Raw genomic sequence first — 13097 nt, 5'->3', positions numbered from 1 at the left:
AATCAGGCTGCTGCTGTTTTGCGCGGAATCCTCAGACCATCCAACAATTCAACTTACACTGTCATCCATAAGTAAACGCGACTGCTGCTATTCTTCCTCTCGGAGACTTCTTACCTAACTTCTATGCAACCCCACAATCTCAAGTAATAGCCAAGTCGACGCATCGACGATGGCATCCTACCAAATGCAGACCCGTGGCATCTGCGGCTTCCATTACTTTACCACTCAGGAGGGGATATTTAACACCAGAAGCCCGACATACCTCCCCCAGGTGAAAGTCGAGGCCCACACGTCCATCATTTCTTCCATCGCCCGCACCACCTTCGTCCAGACCTTCGTCAACCCTGGAAATGACCCCATCAAGCAGCTCTACTACACCTTTCCCCTCTTTGACGGTGTCAGCATCGTGGGCTTCACATGCACCGTCGGCGACCGCGTCATCAAAGGGCTGGTCAAGGAGAGGGGCCAGGCGCAGGCGACCTTCGACCAAGCGGTTGCCCAGGGTGAGACCGCGGGTCTGCTCGCGCAGGCTGTCGACACCACGGGAGATGTCTTCAAGACGAGCGTGGGAAACATCCCTGGAGGCGCCCAGATCAAGGTTGACATCACTTGTCTCGGGGAGCTGAAACATGATGCCCAGGTAAGTGACGCTTTATGTTACAACACAAGTACTACCTTGGACTAACAGTTGCTTTTCGCTTAGATTGATGGTATGCGCCTTACTATTCCGACATATATTGCGCCCCGCTATGGCGCATATCCCGGTGGACTCCAGACACCCAATGCTGCTTCCGCCACCCCGGATGGCGGCATCAAGATCACGGTAGATGCCCAGGTATCCTCCGGCTCGCGCATCACATCCATACAGTCCCCGTCCCACCAGATTGGCGTCACCATTGGCCGAACGTCCAAGTGTCCAGAGCTGGATCTGTCTTTTGAAAAAGCATCCGCCACGCTTTCGCTCGGCACGACAGAGCTCTACCGGGACTTTGTTCTCCAGATGACCACCACGGAAATCGGAAACCCGGTCGCCACCTTGGAGGAACATCCGTCCATCCCGGGCCAGCAGGCCATCATGGCCACCCTGGTGCCCAAGTTCGCGCTCGCGCCCGAGAAGCCCGAAGTGGTCTTTGTGTGTGACCGGAGCGGCAGCATGCGCGCCAAGATCCCCGACGTGAAGAAGGCCCTGCAGCTGTTCGTCAAGTCGCTCACCGTGGGCGTCAAGTTCAACATCTGCAGCTTCGGCAGCCAACATAGCTTCCTCTGGGACCGGTCCCGCACCTACGACTCGGCGAGCATGACAGAGGCTATGCAACACATCGACAGCTTCGACGACAGCTACGGGGGCACGGAGATGTACGCGCCCATCGAACAGACGATCAAGCGACGCTACCAGGACATGAACCTCGAGGCCTTCTTACTGACGGACGGCGAGATCTGGAACCAGGACCCGCTGATCGACATGATCAACGCAAAAGTCGCTGCCTCCGACGGAGCCATTCGCATCTTCACGCTCGGCATCGGTCGGTCCGTCAGCCACTCGCTCATCGAGAGGGTTGCCAGAGCCGGCAATGGGTTCTCGCAGGCCATCATCGGCTCCGAGGAGATGGGCAGCAAAGTCGTCCGAATGCTCAAGGGTGCCATGTTCCCCCACGTCAAGGATTACACGTTGGAAGTCAAGTATGAGGCCGACGAAGATGAAGAATACGAGGTCATAGATACCCCCGAAGAGTCACTGGTTGTGCACATCCCCGAGACGAAACCCACCGAAGAGACGGCACCCAAGAAGCCAATCTCTCTATTCGACCCATCATCCACCGCTGAAGGAGATCTTGGTGCCAAAACCAACGAGAACAAATTCTTGGGCCTTCCGCCTCTCGGCGTTCCGAAGCTGTTGCAGGCCCCCCATTCCATCCCGCCCCTGTTCCCCTTTGTTCGCAGCACCGTCTACCTACTGATGTCCTCCGAGACCCGGAAGCCAGAGTCGGTCGTCCTGCGGGGCAAGTCACAGCAAGGTCCCTTGCAGCTCGAGATCCCCATCACCCCTTTGGCCGAGAAAGGCATGAGCATCCACCAGCTCGCCGCCAGGAAGGCCGTCGGCGAGATCGAGGAGGGCCGCGGCTGGATCTCGCACGCCAAGGACGCCGAGGGGGTGCTCCTGAAGCAGCGGTACGACGGCAAGTTCCAGGACATGGCCGAGCGCGAGGCCGTCCGGCTGGGCGTCGCGTACCAGGTCGGCGGCAAATGGTGCTCCTTTGTCGCGGTGCCGGAGGGCGCGGGCGAGGACGTGGCCGCACCTCAAGCGCCGAAGCAGTTTATGTCCTCAGAGGGACATAATGATGGCATGTATACGGACTGGGCCAGCAAAGCGCCAGGGGACAATGTCCTTGCCGATTTCGAGTGTGATGGCTTTCTGAACGATTCCTGTCTTCTCCCCCACAGAGCCCCGGTGTTCAATCTCAAAACCCCCAGGGTATGGCCTCTCCTCAGTTTGCAAAGAGTCACGGCCTTCCTGCAGGTATTGGTCATAGTGGGTATAATAGCCAACAGCATTACAAACCCTCTGGGGGCAGTCTTTTTGGTGGTGGGCTTGTGAGCCAGCACGCGCTCTCACCGCGCCACGCTACCCCCGCGTCTGGTGGTGGTCTTTTTGGCACTAATACGGGCCAGCGGCAGGTCCCAATGGCGCACGCTTCTCCCTCATTTGGCGGTAGTCTTTGGGGTGGGCAGGCTCAGTACTCCCTCCCAAACCGCAGTGGTCCGTCGGGAGGAATTGTCCGTTCCGCAAGTCGTAGCAAGAATACGACGACGCCTTTTAGCCAGGACAGATTTGACTCATACAGCCCCTATCCTTCCGCCCAATCAACACCGACTCTGTCGAGCTTGGTCCTGATGCAGAGCTTCGAGGGCTCGTGGCCCTGGTCGCAAGAGCTGCTCTCCCTCCTGCAGCGGAAGGAGGCGACCCTCGCTTCGGCTTGGGCGGCCGCCTTTTCGGCCAAGTACGGCGGCGAGGCTGCGAGCCAGAGTCGGGAAGTCATCGCCACCACTTGCGTTGTTGCCTGGCTCCGGAAAAAGAGTGCCGACCAGAAGGATTCTTGGGAGTTGCTGGTTGACAAGGCACTCGCCTGGCTGGCCGCGCAGCTGCCGGGGCAGGAAATTGAAGGCCTTGTGGAGATGGCTAAGGGTCTGGTTTAGTTACTTAAGTAGTCATCCGTGTCGGCGGTGATGGGAAGAAGTTTCCAGAGCGCTGTTATACCCCCTCTTTTGATGCTTTTAGGGAGAGAACTGGATAATTGGTTGCGATGAAAGAAGGATATCATGCTCATGAGTTAGTAAATGATGAATTCTTGATTAGGACTAAATTGCCCCTAATAATAGAGATATGAGAATAAGGTCATTGGACCCAGCACCGTCTAATTTGATCGATCATGCCAGGGATACGGGTAAACATTTCATCAAATGACCGAAGCCATTACGAACGACCAAAGTGTGCACGGGCCTGGATTCCGATCAGACCGGGGCGCGTTCTCTCCTAATAAAGTGCCACGTCCCTGACGTTTGTCTCGCTCCCGTCTGCATTACTCTTTCTCCCCCCCCCTGGTGTCGACAACCCATACGATGCAAGCGCAGCGGGTGAGAACCATGTTTCATTGCGTTCGTGCTAGAAGCATGAGCAGGACATTTCGATCATCTTCTGCAAAGCAAACCCCTTTACGGTGGCCAATCCTTCGTCTCCCTGGGTTCGGGTCAGCAAAAGCAGCCTACCAATCTCCACCTTGGGCATTGGCACCAAGTTTGAAGAAGGACATTTTACATACGAACGAGGAACTAGCAGCATGGGGGTATCAAAACATGTGTTTTTTGAACATCGATGCCGGGCTATCCGACGCCGACGTTGAAGACCCCATCGGGGGCTTCGCGGTTCGTGGAACATTTAAGTCATATATATCATCGTGCGGGAGCTCACACTGACTTGGGAGAGAGCAATTCAAATCTACCACTGTGTTGGAGGCGGCAATACGGCTTGGGACCATATCTTGGATTGGCTTCGGACAAGTGTGCATGAGGATCTCAAGTACTACAATCGCGAAGACCTTTTGCCCTCTCACGATCTACACATGATTGACGAGCCAGCACTCTAGTAAGTTTTATATAAACAGTTTTAATTGCACTTTGTGAGTCACGGTCACGTTCTGTTTACGTTGCTGACAAAAACCCCTTGCTCAGCGGAGCAACTCATCGCCCAGTGCGAGAGCACTTCAGGTCTTGGGGTTTCAACGATCTGAGGCGAAAACTGCGCCCGGGCGTCGTCGATCCCCACATGAAGTACATGACGAGCGGTTACTATAGCCCTGTGCACCACCGACCCCGTTACCAGTACTGCCTCGTTGTCGACGACCTTTGTCTGGAGTCACTCGCTCTTGCCGAGGCCGAATACGACCTTTTCTCTCCAGCCGTTAAGCTGCTCATGTTGGACTGGCTGGGTCCCACCGTGGAAGAAGAGGGTGTGGACGGCGAGCAGGGCCCCGAGTCGCATCCAACCGATGACGAAGCCGAGTGGTGGTTCGAATAAGACGTCGGCTGGACGTATATGTGTGTTGACAGCTACGCTGAACGCTACACGAATCTAGGCTGTGGCGGGAGATAGGATTACATATATACACGGCCGCCGTATCTCGACAGTCTTTGCGTCGGAGGCAAGGAATTCATGGGCCATTGGAGACCCCCGAATGAATCCAGAAAGAACAGGAGCCGATAATGATTTTACCTGGATAATCTTGCATACTCGTTTGAGAGCCACTTCCGAAGATAGTTCAGGTGTTTTTTTAGTGGAAAGATACACGTTGAAGAGAGAAAGCGCGGTTGGAGGGTGCCGAATTTAGCAAAGGGGAATTCGATTTTTCTGATGGCATGACAGCGACGCTACGAGGGTATTCCTGCGCACTGAGTACATGGCCATGTTCCAGGGGGCGGAGCTGTTAAAGATGAATCAAGTATCGGGCCAGAAGTTAGGTAATTTACAAATCGAGTGTTATGATAAACAATGTCAACCATAGTGGAATAATAAATCGCCCGTATTACTCTGTTACGCCATCCACGCCATCCACGCCATCCACGCCATCCACGCCATCCACGCCATCCACGCCATCCGCGCCATCCACGCCATCCACGCCATCCACGCCATCCGCGCCATCACCCAAATGACGGCCGTCTACGTCTTCCTGCGCCTCTTCCTGGACGGCCTGTTTGTTATCTTGCTCCAAGTTGTCTTGTTCTGAATCCTCTCCCGTGCCTTCCTTTGTATCCTCCTCGTTACCGTGGTATGCATCTCCCTCTGCACCCTCTTCTTTTTCACTTCCAGAAAGGGCGCACCGCCAGTCAAAGTCTCTCGCCTTCGTCCGCTTCGTCTGCGACGACTCCTTAGCAACAAAACCGGGAGAGATGTTTGGCTGTTTGTATCCTGCGATTCTTCCTTGACGCACGCAGTGTCGAATAACGACGTTAGCTTTGTCTCGTTCAAGTTCAAAATATCCACAGACCCCTTCGTTGCCGTTCCGAAACAATAGAACCCTGAGGTCCTGTTCGGTACCACTGGATGTCCGGGGAATTCATGTGCAGATCCGCTGCCAAAAACGAAAGGCTGAGGCGGTTCGGTAATCGCCGTCGAGGGAGTCTCGGAGGATCCTGTCCCAGGGACTTATTTCTTATTCGAATCGATTTTACTCGTCTCCCTGGGAAGACTCGTGTAATTTGTAAGCGACTGCTTGGGAAGTTGGACGGTACCAAGCTTTTCGTTGATGGATAGCTCTAGGCTCTCTATGCCCTTCTCTAGCTGCTGCAACTTTGTTAGTCGCTCGTCGAAGTTGGAAAGACGTCGCTGCAGCAAGGCATCCATCTCATCCAGACGGCGTGTATCAATAGGAACCTCTGGTGTTTGCGCATGTTGCCCGTTTGCTGGTGATGTCTCGGCTGGTGAATGTGTATCTTGAGAGTCCGATCTATGATGTGTCCTGTTTGCAGCTGCTTGAGGAGTTCCCGAGCTGTCCTGGTGGTATTGTATCAAGCGGTCGAGCTTGTCGGATATGTCCACGGATATGGCATTCTCTGCCGTCATCGACTTTTGAAGTCTGAGTTTGACCGTCGTTTCAACCGTTTCGACTACATGATCCAACAACTTGGACATTTGCGCCCCGGAAAGCTCAAGATGTTTCGTGTTCCCCTCGTCTAAGCCACGCTGACTATTGCTAGTCGTGACAACGCCCTGCCTGTACCTGTTCTTTTGGGCGACATTCTCATGTCGGAACCTCCACTGGTAGATGTAAGTTGAAAGCAAAGGTTTCATGTGGCGTGCTGCCCATTCGTGGAGGTTCTCCAGAATGATCCGCAGTTGACAGACATCCACCACAGTCGTCATGTCGCCTTCCCAAATTCGTATCATTCTCTGCTGTGCGTCAGCCTTCGTTCCAAGTCTTGGACATCACATGGGAAATCGCCACTAACGTATCCCATACCTGACTCCTCCTCGGCCACATAAGTGATCCACAGTGGGACCTCCTCACCCACGGTTGTGAAAGAAGGGATCGGAACCACATGCTTCGCTTCCTCCTGGTCTTCGGCGTACTTGGCTGCCGACTCCATCAACATGACGGCGGCCATGGATGCATTGGCGACCTGGCATATCACCTTCTCTCTGCCAACATCTCGCTTCTTGTGTTCTACGACAAGCCACGGAAAGCAACAAAGATCCGGCTCTTTGAGGTGTTTTTTGTGCGTATCCTGCTGGTCCAACGCGTTCGTGCGAGGGTTGTAGAGAAGCCCATGACCCGCCAGCTCGGCGAGAATAGGATAACAGAAGTTCTCGGTCGCACGCTCTTGGGCCCTGCTCGACCAACGCCATCGGCTGTTTCCTGGAGTGGTACGGATGTTCGTGTATGAATTATGTACCGGGAAGTAGAAGACGCCGTCTGGTTTTGGGCACGTGAGGCCCCTACGGTCGGTGCTCCGGTATCCCTCCTTCTTCTCAAACAAATACCAAGATGCATCAGAAGAGCTAGGTAATCCATCAGTATAGCACTAAAGTACTGTTATACGTTGGGGGGAGGGGGACAGACTCTAAGAAGTATTCGTGGTAAATTTTAAGTCGTGAAGACTTGAGATTATACTTAGTAAATTAGACGATGTGATCTTGCTAGACGCTATCTCACCCTCTTGTATCGTCGTCAGTTAACTCAAATTTCGTTTGCGTCATGCTGCCGCTTGGTGATGATTGCCGTCTCGAGACGCAGGAATTCTTCGTCGCTGGGTGGTTGTTGGAGTTCCTCAAGAAACGTGCAATCGTTGTCTAGAAGCGCTTCCTGTAACCAGAACACGTGCCTGGGCGCTCGAGAACTTCCGATTGACGGCAATTTGGCGTCAATACAGACTCGATTTCTTGTCAGGTGTTTGCGGTTCATGATGTTCTTTCGTGCCAATGTCTCCAGGAAGTGGGAATCAGGAATCGAGTCTATCTGGCAGCAGCTTTATGTCCTTTGCTACTCTAGACAGGAGAATGAAGGAGGACAATCTACAAATGTGGTATCTACCTATGCAGGTGTCTTGGCTGATATGCAGGGGCTTACAGAAACGGAAGGTCCTTAAGCAGGCCAGCATGGACTCGGTCGACAAGAACCAACAGCCCCCAAATTGCTATGTAGCATTAGCCCCGGGGGATTCTATGGCTGATACGGCATTGCCCATGTTACCTACCCAGCCGAAAAGAGCCCGAACGGTTTGATCAGCTGACTGATCTCAACCAAATCTGCAAGGTACAGGCTGTTTGTTCTCATTGTGATTAATGAATAGGATATCGGAAATGGGACTGCAAGGATGTTGCCAAGGCTGAACCATCGACTCAAGGCTACGGCAGCGCCAACGCGCCGCCGTGATTAGTAAGGGAAAGCGTGATTTTATATATACCTTAGATTCTGGCCGCCCCAATAGAGTAGGGTGCCGTGCGATACTCTACCTATGGAAGGTTAAAAACGGGGGGCTAAACGTGGGAGGTACGACAGCGCTTTCTCGACTATATTTACTCTTTCAGATGATCTAGAAACCGCTACTGTTAAATTTCATAATGCCAAGAAAAGGGCAGATGCGAGCTTCATCTGGCTATATTTACTTCCAAACCGATACAACTTCACAGCATAACACGCACCCTGAGAGCGACGGCAATGGTGAAGCTTGGGATTACTAACCATGATACCAGGGGATATGCAGCCAGCAAGACTGTGATTCTGCCAAGGATGGGCCTCGGATATATCTATGTACTAGAGCAGAGGTTCATCGAGTCGCAATGACGAAAGGTTGGAAGCCGCCAGGAACATACTCCCCACGTGTAAGCCAACTTTGAAGTGAATACCTCTTATGTGCATCAGCTTGGTGGGCGATGTGGGGAGATGACATCAGTGCTACTTCGCTCCTTCCCTCGATATATTCTATCGTGATTCGCCCAGTGCCTATGTAAGTAGGTACTATATTCACTAGGTCCCTTCCCCATGAACATCAATTGATTGAAGTTCAGTTCAATGCATAAGAACACTTCTCTGAACCCACGAGGCCAATCTCTCCTTGCCTTTTCTTTTATATCCCACAAGTCTTCTGATCTTGGACACGCACTCCACAATCCACTTAACACTTCAGAACCAACGACACTAGAATCCCCAAATCCTAGATACCCATTTCACCACCAACTCACCATGCTGAGCCGCATTGTCATATTCTTCGTCGGCCTCGCTGCTGCCCTTCCAGGCATGCAGTTGACTACCGCTCCGCGTGCCGATGCCACTATTTCCAAGATGATCTGGCGCGGACAGATCGAGGCAGGCGGCCCCGAGATGAACTTCACTGGCACCATTCAGGTATTGCCTACGCCATTGGCCATGAAGCTTGGTCCAGATCCCGGCAATTGCTGACGACGTGTTCGCAGGAGGTTGTCGCCCAGATCCGACAGATCAAGCCTGACTTCCCCGCCGGGCTCAACAGTTCCATGCCCCTCCCCAGCAAAGACGTAAGTCCTGTCCTGCCGTCCGATTATGCCACTGCATGTCCCCAAACACGATACTGACCCGTGGCTACAGGATGGCCACGAGGTCGATTGCAACGTTGGCGGAAGCGGGGCCGCCAACCCTACCTACATCAACGACGGCATCGACTACCTGCACGTCATACCCGGCAACTGTGGCGTCAGCGCCGGAAACCCGGGCACCTGCGCCCGCATTAGCTGCTCGTACAACGCGGGTATCTGGCTGTGCTCAGAGAATGGGTAGGTTTTCTTTCTCTCTCGCTTTTCTGGCGCATCAGAATAGACGGCTTGACGCTACAACTGACACGTACCGCCTTGTAGGCAGGAGGTCCTATGGTCCTGCTACGCCCTCGGAGATATTGCCGAGAATGACTGCTTTAGTTGCATAGGTGGCGATGGCAAGGGTGACTGGTGCTCAGGGCGAGAGAAATGGCCTGAGCACAATTTCCACGTCGATGTGGGCTGGGTCGACTGCTGAAAGAACTGCCCGGGATGAGCAACGGGTAAGATGCACAGAGGCCGTGATGCATGATGGGCATCGTGGGAGGTCATTGCTCTTTGAGTGTGGTAGTTCGGACAGTATTATCTTCCACTTTCGACAGAGCAGAGAAGTACCTACGTCAAATGATTTTCTCAATTGAAATACCTGTGCAATCAACCAGAGGGTCAATTGGATTGCAGTCTCTCTCGTGTTGGTTGTCCATGCCCATATCCCAGCTGAGCGGGCACAACAGGGATGCTACCTTGGCAACTTGGCACCACATGGCCTAATAATTCGGAGCTAGCATGGATCAGATCCCCCCAATTTCTCCTCATTTCCCCAGCATTGGCACTGGATAACTGGAAAACAGGGGATCCACTCTCCAGTGCTGTCCTTTCAATTGGAAAAACCCAAGGCCCTAAGAACAGGCGCATCCACAACGCCCCCACCACGATGGTCCCTCTAAGCGCCAAGGCCCTGTCACCTAGCTTGTAATGTTGTCGCCCAGGCACGGGAGACCTCCTGGCCAGGATTCTTATTGCATCACCTTGAATCAGTTTGCTTTAACCTAGTATGTTCTGGCTGCTTCAATCAGTACTATTGTTGCAGCAAGAGAAGTGCAGACTCAGCTGGTTTCCGGCAACTGGCCCGGCGTGGGTAGTAAAACTTTAAACTGTCGGGGTTCGTCGTAGCTTCTTCTGGGAGCTTCCCAGGCTCGCAGGCTTCCCAGGCTTCCCAGGCTTCTTCAGCTTTCCTCCCAGGCCCAGCCTAGTCGAGCGTCACGAATATGGTCACGAACATGATATCCACCGTCGGCCTATCCCCGACACCTGTAACCATAGTTTATTGTGCCCCAGCTATTCACCGCCAAGCTGGCCGTTCAAAACCGTTGACACTGCTGCAAGTCTTACTTGCATTAATCGAGTTCGGTTTTCTGCGCGTGCCAATACCTATTCATCACCGACACTTACCGGCCCTCAGTCCCGTCCCAACAAAGCCGCCCAGCCCACTCTTCTGCCCCCCCCCCCCTCAGTCGGTACACACCGCGCATCGCCATTGGATCAAGACATGGACATGATGGTTGCCCAGCTGGCAAGCTCGGCCCGGAGATCTGTCGGTCTGGTCATCGTCGGCCGCTAGCCCGAACCGTGAGGATGACCGAGTGGTTGCGGATGAAAGAATACCCTCAAGATGGGGTCGGTAGGGGTACCCATCGTAAGATGCCAACACTTCCAGTCGCATTCTGCTGACCCCAAGCCCTTGGTTCGCCTTCGACCCCGCGGCGCGCCATAGGGTAACGGGGCAATATCGCGTCGGCGTTGTCTACGTTGTGTGCTGAGCTCGGTCAAGCCCCGAGACACGATGGAGACAATTTGTGGGGAGACAGGTACTTCCCCATGCTCCCCAGTCTTGGTACTCTTGGTACTCAGGCTGTCTCCATAATCCCCAGTCTTGGTACTCAGATTCTCTCCATAATGCCCAGAGTCTTGTGTGTGTCGATCCGGGGTATACGATGCGGCGTACATAAAAGGAGGCTCTTGCTCTGCCAGAACATGTCTCTGGTTATCTGTTGCCATCCATCCTCTGTGCACCCCCAGCATACTGGAAATTGGTCGGCCTGTCTAGCAAACCCGTCATGATGAAGCTCTCCTATTTCCAAACCGCTGCCCTCAATGAGACGCCCAAAGAGGTGCTGAACTGGCGCTTGTACTGGAGCACTTTTGTCTTTGGTGAGTTCACCGATGTTTTTCAAGTTCCCAGCATGAGCCAGCACCTAACAAAACGCTTTCGCAGGTATTCTCGGTGCCAGTCGAGGTCTCGATGAGGGCCTCGTCGGAGGCATGGTCTCTCTCAAGAGCTTCTCGACCGAGTTCGGCATGAAGGTCGGCAGCGAAGACGAGCAGGAGAACCGCAAGTCCAACATCACCAGCATGGTCCAGCTGGGCTCCATCGTGGGCGCGCTCCTGGCCTTCCTGCTCTGCGACCGCATCGGCCGCATCCGATCTCTCCAGACCCTCTGCATCCTCTGGCTCGTCGGCTTCATCATCGTCATCACCAGCCACGGCAGCGTCGGCCAGATCATCGCCGGTCGCTTCATCGCCGGGCTGGGCATCGGCATGACCGTCGTCGTTGGCCCGACCTACATTGGCGAGACGGCGCCTCGCGCAGTCCGCGGCATGTTGACCAATATCTTTGCCGGTTCCGTCTACCTCGGTGTCATGATCGCCTACTTCTCCAACTGGGGCGCGTCGCTGCATATCTCCAACTCGTCGCGCATGCAGTGGGTGGCACCTCAGACTGCCCATATTGGTTTTGCAGGGTAAGAACAGCTCATTTGCCCCGGTGTCACATCATGAACTAACATTTCCCCCGTTCACAGTCTGTTCCTCATCATGTCCTTCACCCTCAACGAGAGTCCGCGCTACCTCGTAATGAGGGGCAAGCACGATGAGGCCATCAAGGCCATCACGACACTTCGGCAGTTGCCCATCGAGCACCCCTTCGTGCAAGAGGAGTTGGCCGGCATCCGGGACCAGCTCGAGCGCGAGCGCGAGGCTACTCACGGCGTGTCCCGAGTTGGCAAGTTGCGTGAGCTCGTAATGGTTCCCGCCAACCGCTACCGCCTCATGCTGGGTCTGCTGTCGCAGCTGCTGGGCCAATGGTCCGGCGCCAGCGCCATCACCATCTACGCAGTGGACTTCTTCGGCGTCCTGGGCTACACGGGCCAGTCCGAGAAGCTGTTCGCCACCTGCATCCTGGGCATCGTCAAGCTGTCGGCCGCCTACCTGTGCGCCTTCTTCATCGTCGACTTCCTGGGCCGCCGCAAGTCGCTCTACGCCGGCATCTCGCTCCAGGCCGCGTCGATCCTGTACGTCGCCATCTTCCTCGGCGTCGTCGGCAGCGAGCGCCTCGAGACGGGCGACCTGAGCCCCTCGCAGCGCCGCGCCGCCGTCGGCGCCGTCTCGGCCCTCTACATCTCGGGCGTCGGCTGGGCCATGGGCTGGAACTCGTTCCAGTACCTCGTCAACGCCGACATCTGGCCGCTGCGGCTGCGCGCGCTGGGCGCCTCGCTCGTCATGTGCGTGCACTTCGTCAACCAGTTCGGCAACACCAAGGCGGTGCCGCTGATGCTGCTGGCCATGACGCCCTTTGGGTTTTTCCTGTTCTGCGGCGCCGTCTGTTTGATGGGTTTGGCCTGGGTCTGGTTCTTCGTGCCCGAGATGGCCGGAAGATCGCTCGAGTCCATGGACGAGCTGTTCGCGCTTCCCTGGTGGCAGATCGGGCGGCATGGGCACCGGCTCACGGGCGGGGACCATCCGGATGCGCCGCGGAATCTTTTTGCGGACGAGAAGGTGGCGGATATTGAGCATGAGGAGAGGGCGGTGGAGCACAACAGGGCTTCCTGAATCCCTTTCCCAGTGTCTAGCTAGGTAGAAGATAGGATTGGTGTCTTTCTGAATTGAGCAAGTCAAAATAAGTTCATTTCTGTTTATTCATTGAGAGCAAGGCTTCATTATAACTACTTCGTGTCTAGTGATTGATCAATCCGGCCGT

At 54.6% G+C, this 13097-nt stretch overlaps 5 protein-coding genes across 5 annotated transcripts; 4 read left to right on the top strand and 1 right to left on the bottom strand.

Annotated features, from left to right (window-relative positions):
* Positions 1-169: 169 nt before the first annotated feature.
* Positions 170-3195, top strand: PG994_000847 (von willebrand domain containing protein; the record flags this gene model as incomplete). Its single annotated transcript, XM_066852256.1, has 3 exons — positions 170-640; positions 704-2473; positions 2602-3195. 3 exons carry the CDS (start codon positions 170-172, stop codon positions 3193-3195), a joined length of 2835 nt encoding a protein of 944 aa, XP_066722888.1.
* Positions 3196-3852: 657 nt separating this feature from the next.
* Positions 3853-4573, top strand: PG994_000846 (uncharacterized protein; the record flags this gene model as incomplete). Its single annotated transcript, XM_066852255.1, has 3 exons — positions 3853-3921; positions 3963-4141; positions 4228-4573. The coding sequence occupies 3 exons, from the start codon at positions 3853-3855 to the stop codon at positions 4571-4573; spliced, it is 594 nt and encodes a 197-aa protein (XP_066722887.1).
* Positions 4574-5078: 505 nt separating this feature from the next.
* PG994_000845 (uncharacterized protein) lies at positions 5079-7249 on the bottom strand (the record flags this gene model as incomplete). Its single annotated transcript, XM_066852254.1, has 4 exons — positions 5079-5506; positions 5725-6442; positions 6502-7051; positions 7206-7249. 4 exons carry the CDS (start codon positions 7247-7249, stop codon positions 5079-5081), a joined length of 1740 nt encoding a protein of 579 aa, XP_066722886.1.
* Positions 7250-8735: 1486 nt separating this feature from the next.
* PG994_000844 (uncharacterized protein) lies at positions 8736-9539 on the top strand (the record flags this gene model as incomplete). The annotated part of the gene is made up of 4 exons (XM_066852253.1): positions 8736-8897; positions 8966-9046; positions 9117-9301; positions 9383-9539. 4 exons carry the CDS (start codon positions 8736-8738, stop codon positions 9537-9539), a joined length of 585 nt encoding a protein of 194 aa, XP_066722885.1.
* A 1639-nt stretch (positions 9540-11178) lies between these two features.
* On the top strand, positions 11179-12949 carry PG994_000843 (general substrate transporter; the record flags this gene model as incomplete). Its single annotated transcript, XM_066852252.1, has 3 exons — positions 11179-11272; positions 11337-11862; positions 11923-12949. The coding sequence occupies 3 exons, from the start codon at positions 11179-11181 to the stop codon at positions 12947-12949; spliced, it is 1647 nt and encodes a 548-aa protein (XP_066722884.1).
* Between the last annotated feature and the right edge of the window lie 148 nt (positions 12950-13097).

The sequence above is a fragment of the Apiospora phragmitis genome (assembly GCF_038363925.1).
Source record: "Apiospora phragmitis strain CBS 135458 chromosome Unknown utg000001l:1.0-2902119.0:1.0-2906034.0, whole genome shotgun sequence".
Lineage (NCBI taxonomy): Eukaryota > Fungi > Ascomycota > Sordariomycetes > Amphisphaeriales > Apiosporaceae > Apiospora > Apiospora phragmitis.
This window is presented reverse-complemented; position numbering and strand designations above follow the sequence as displayed.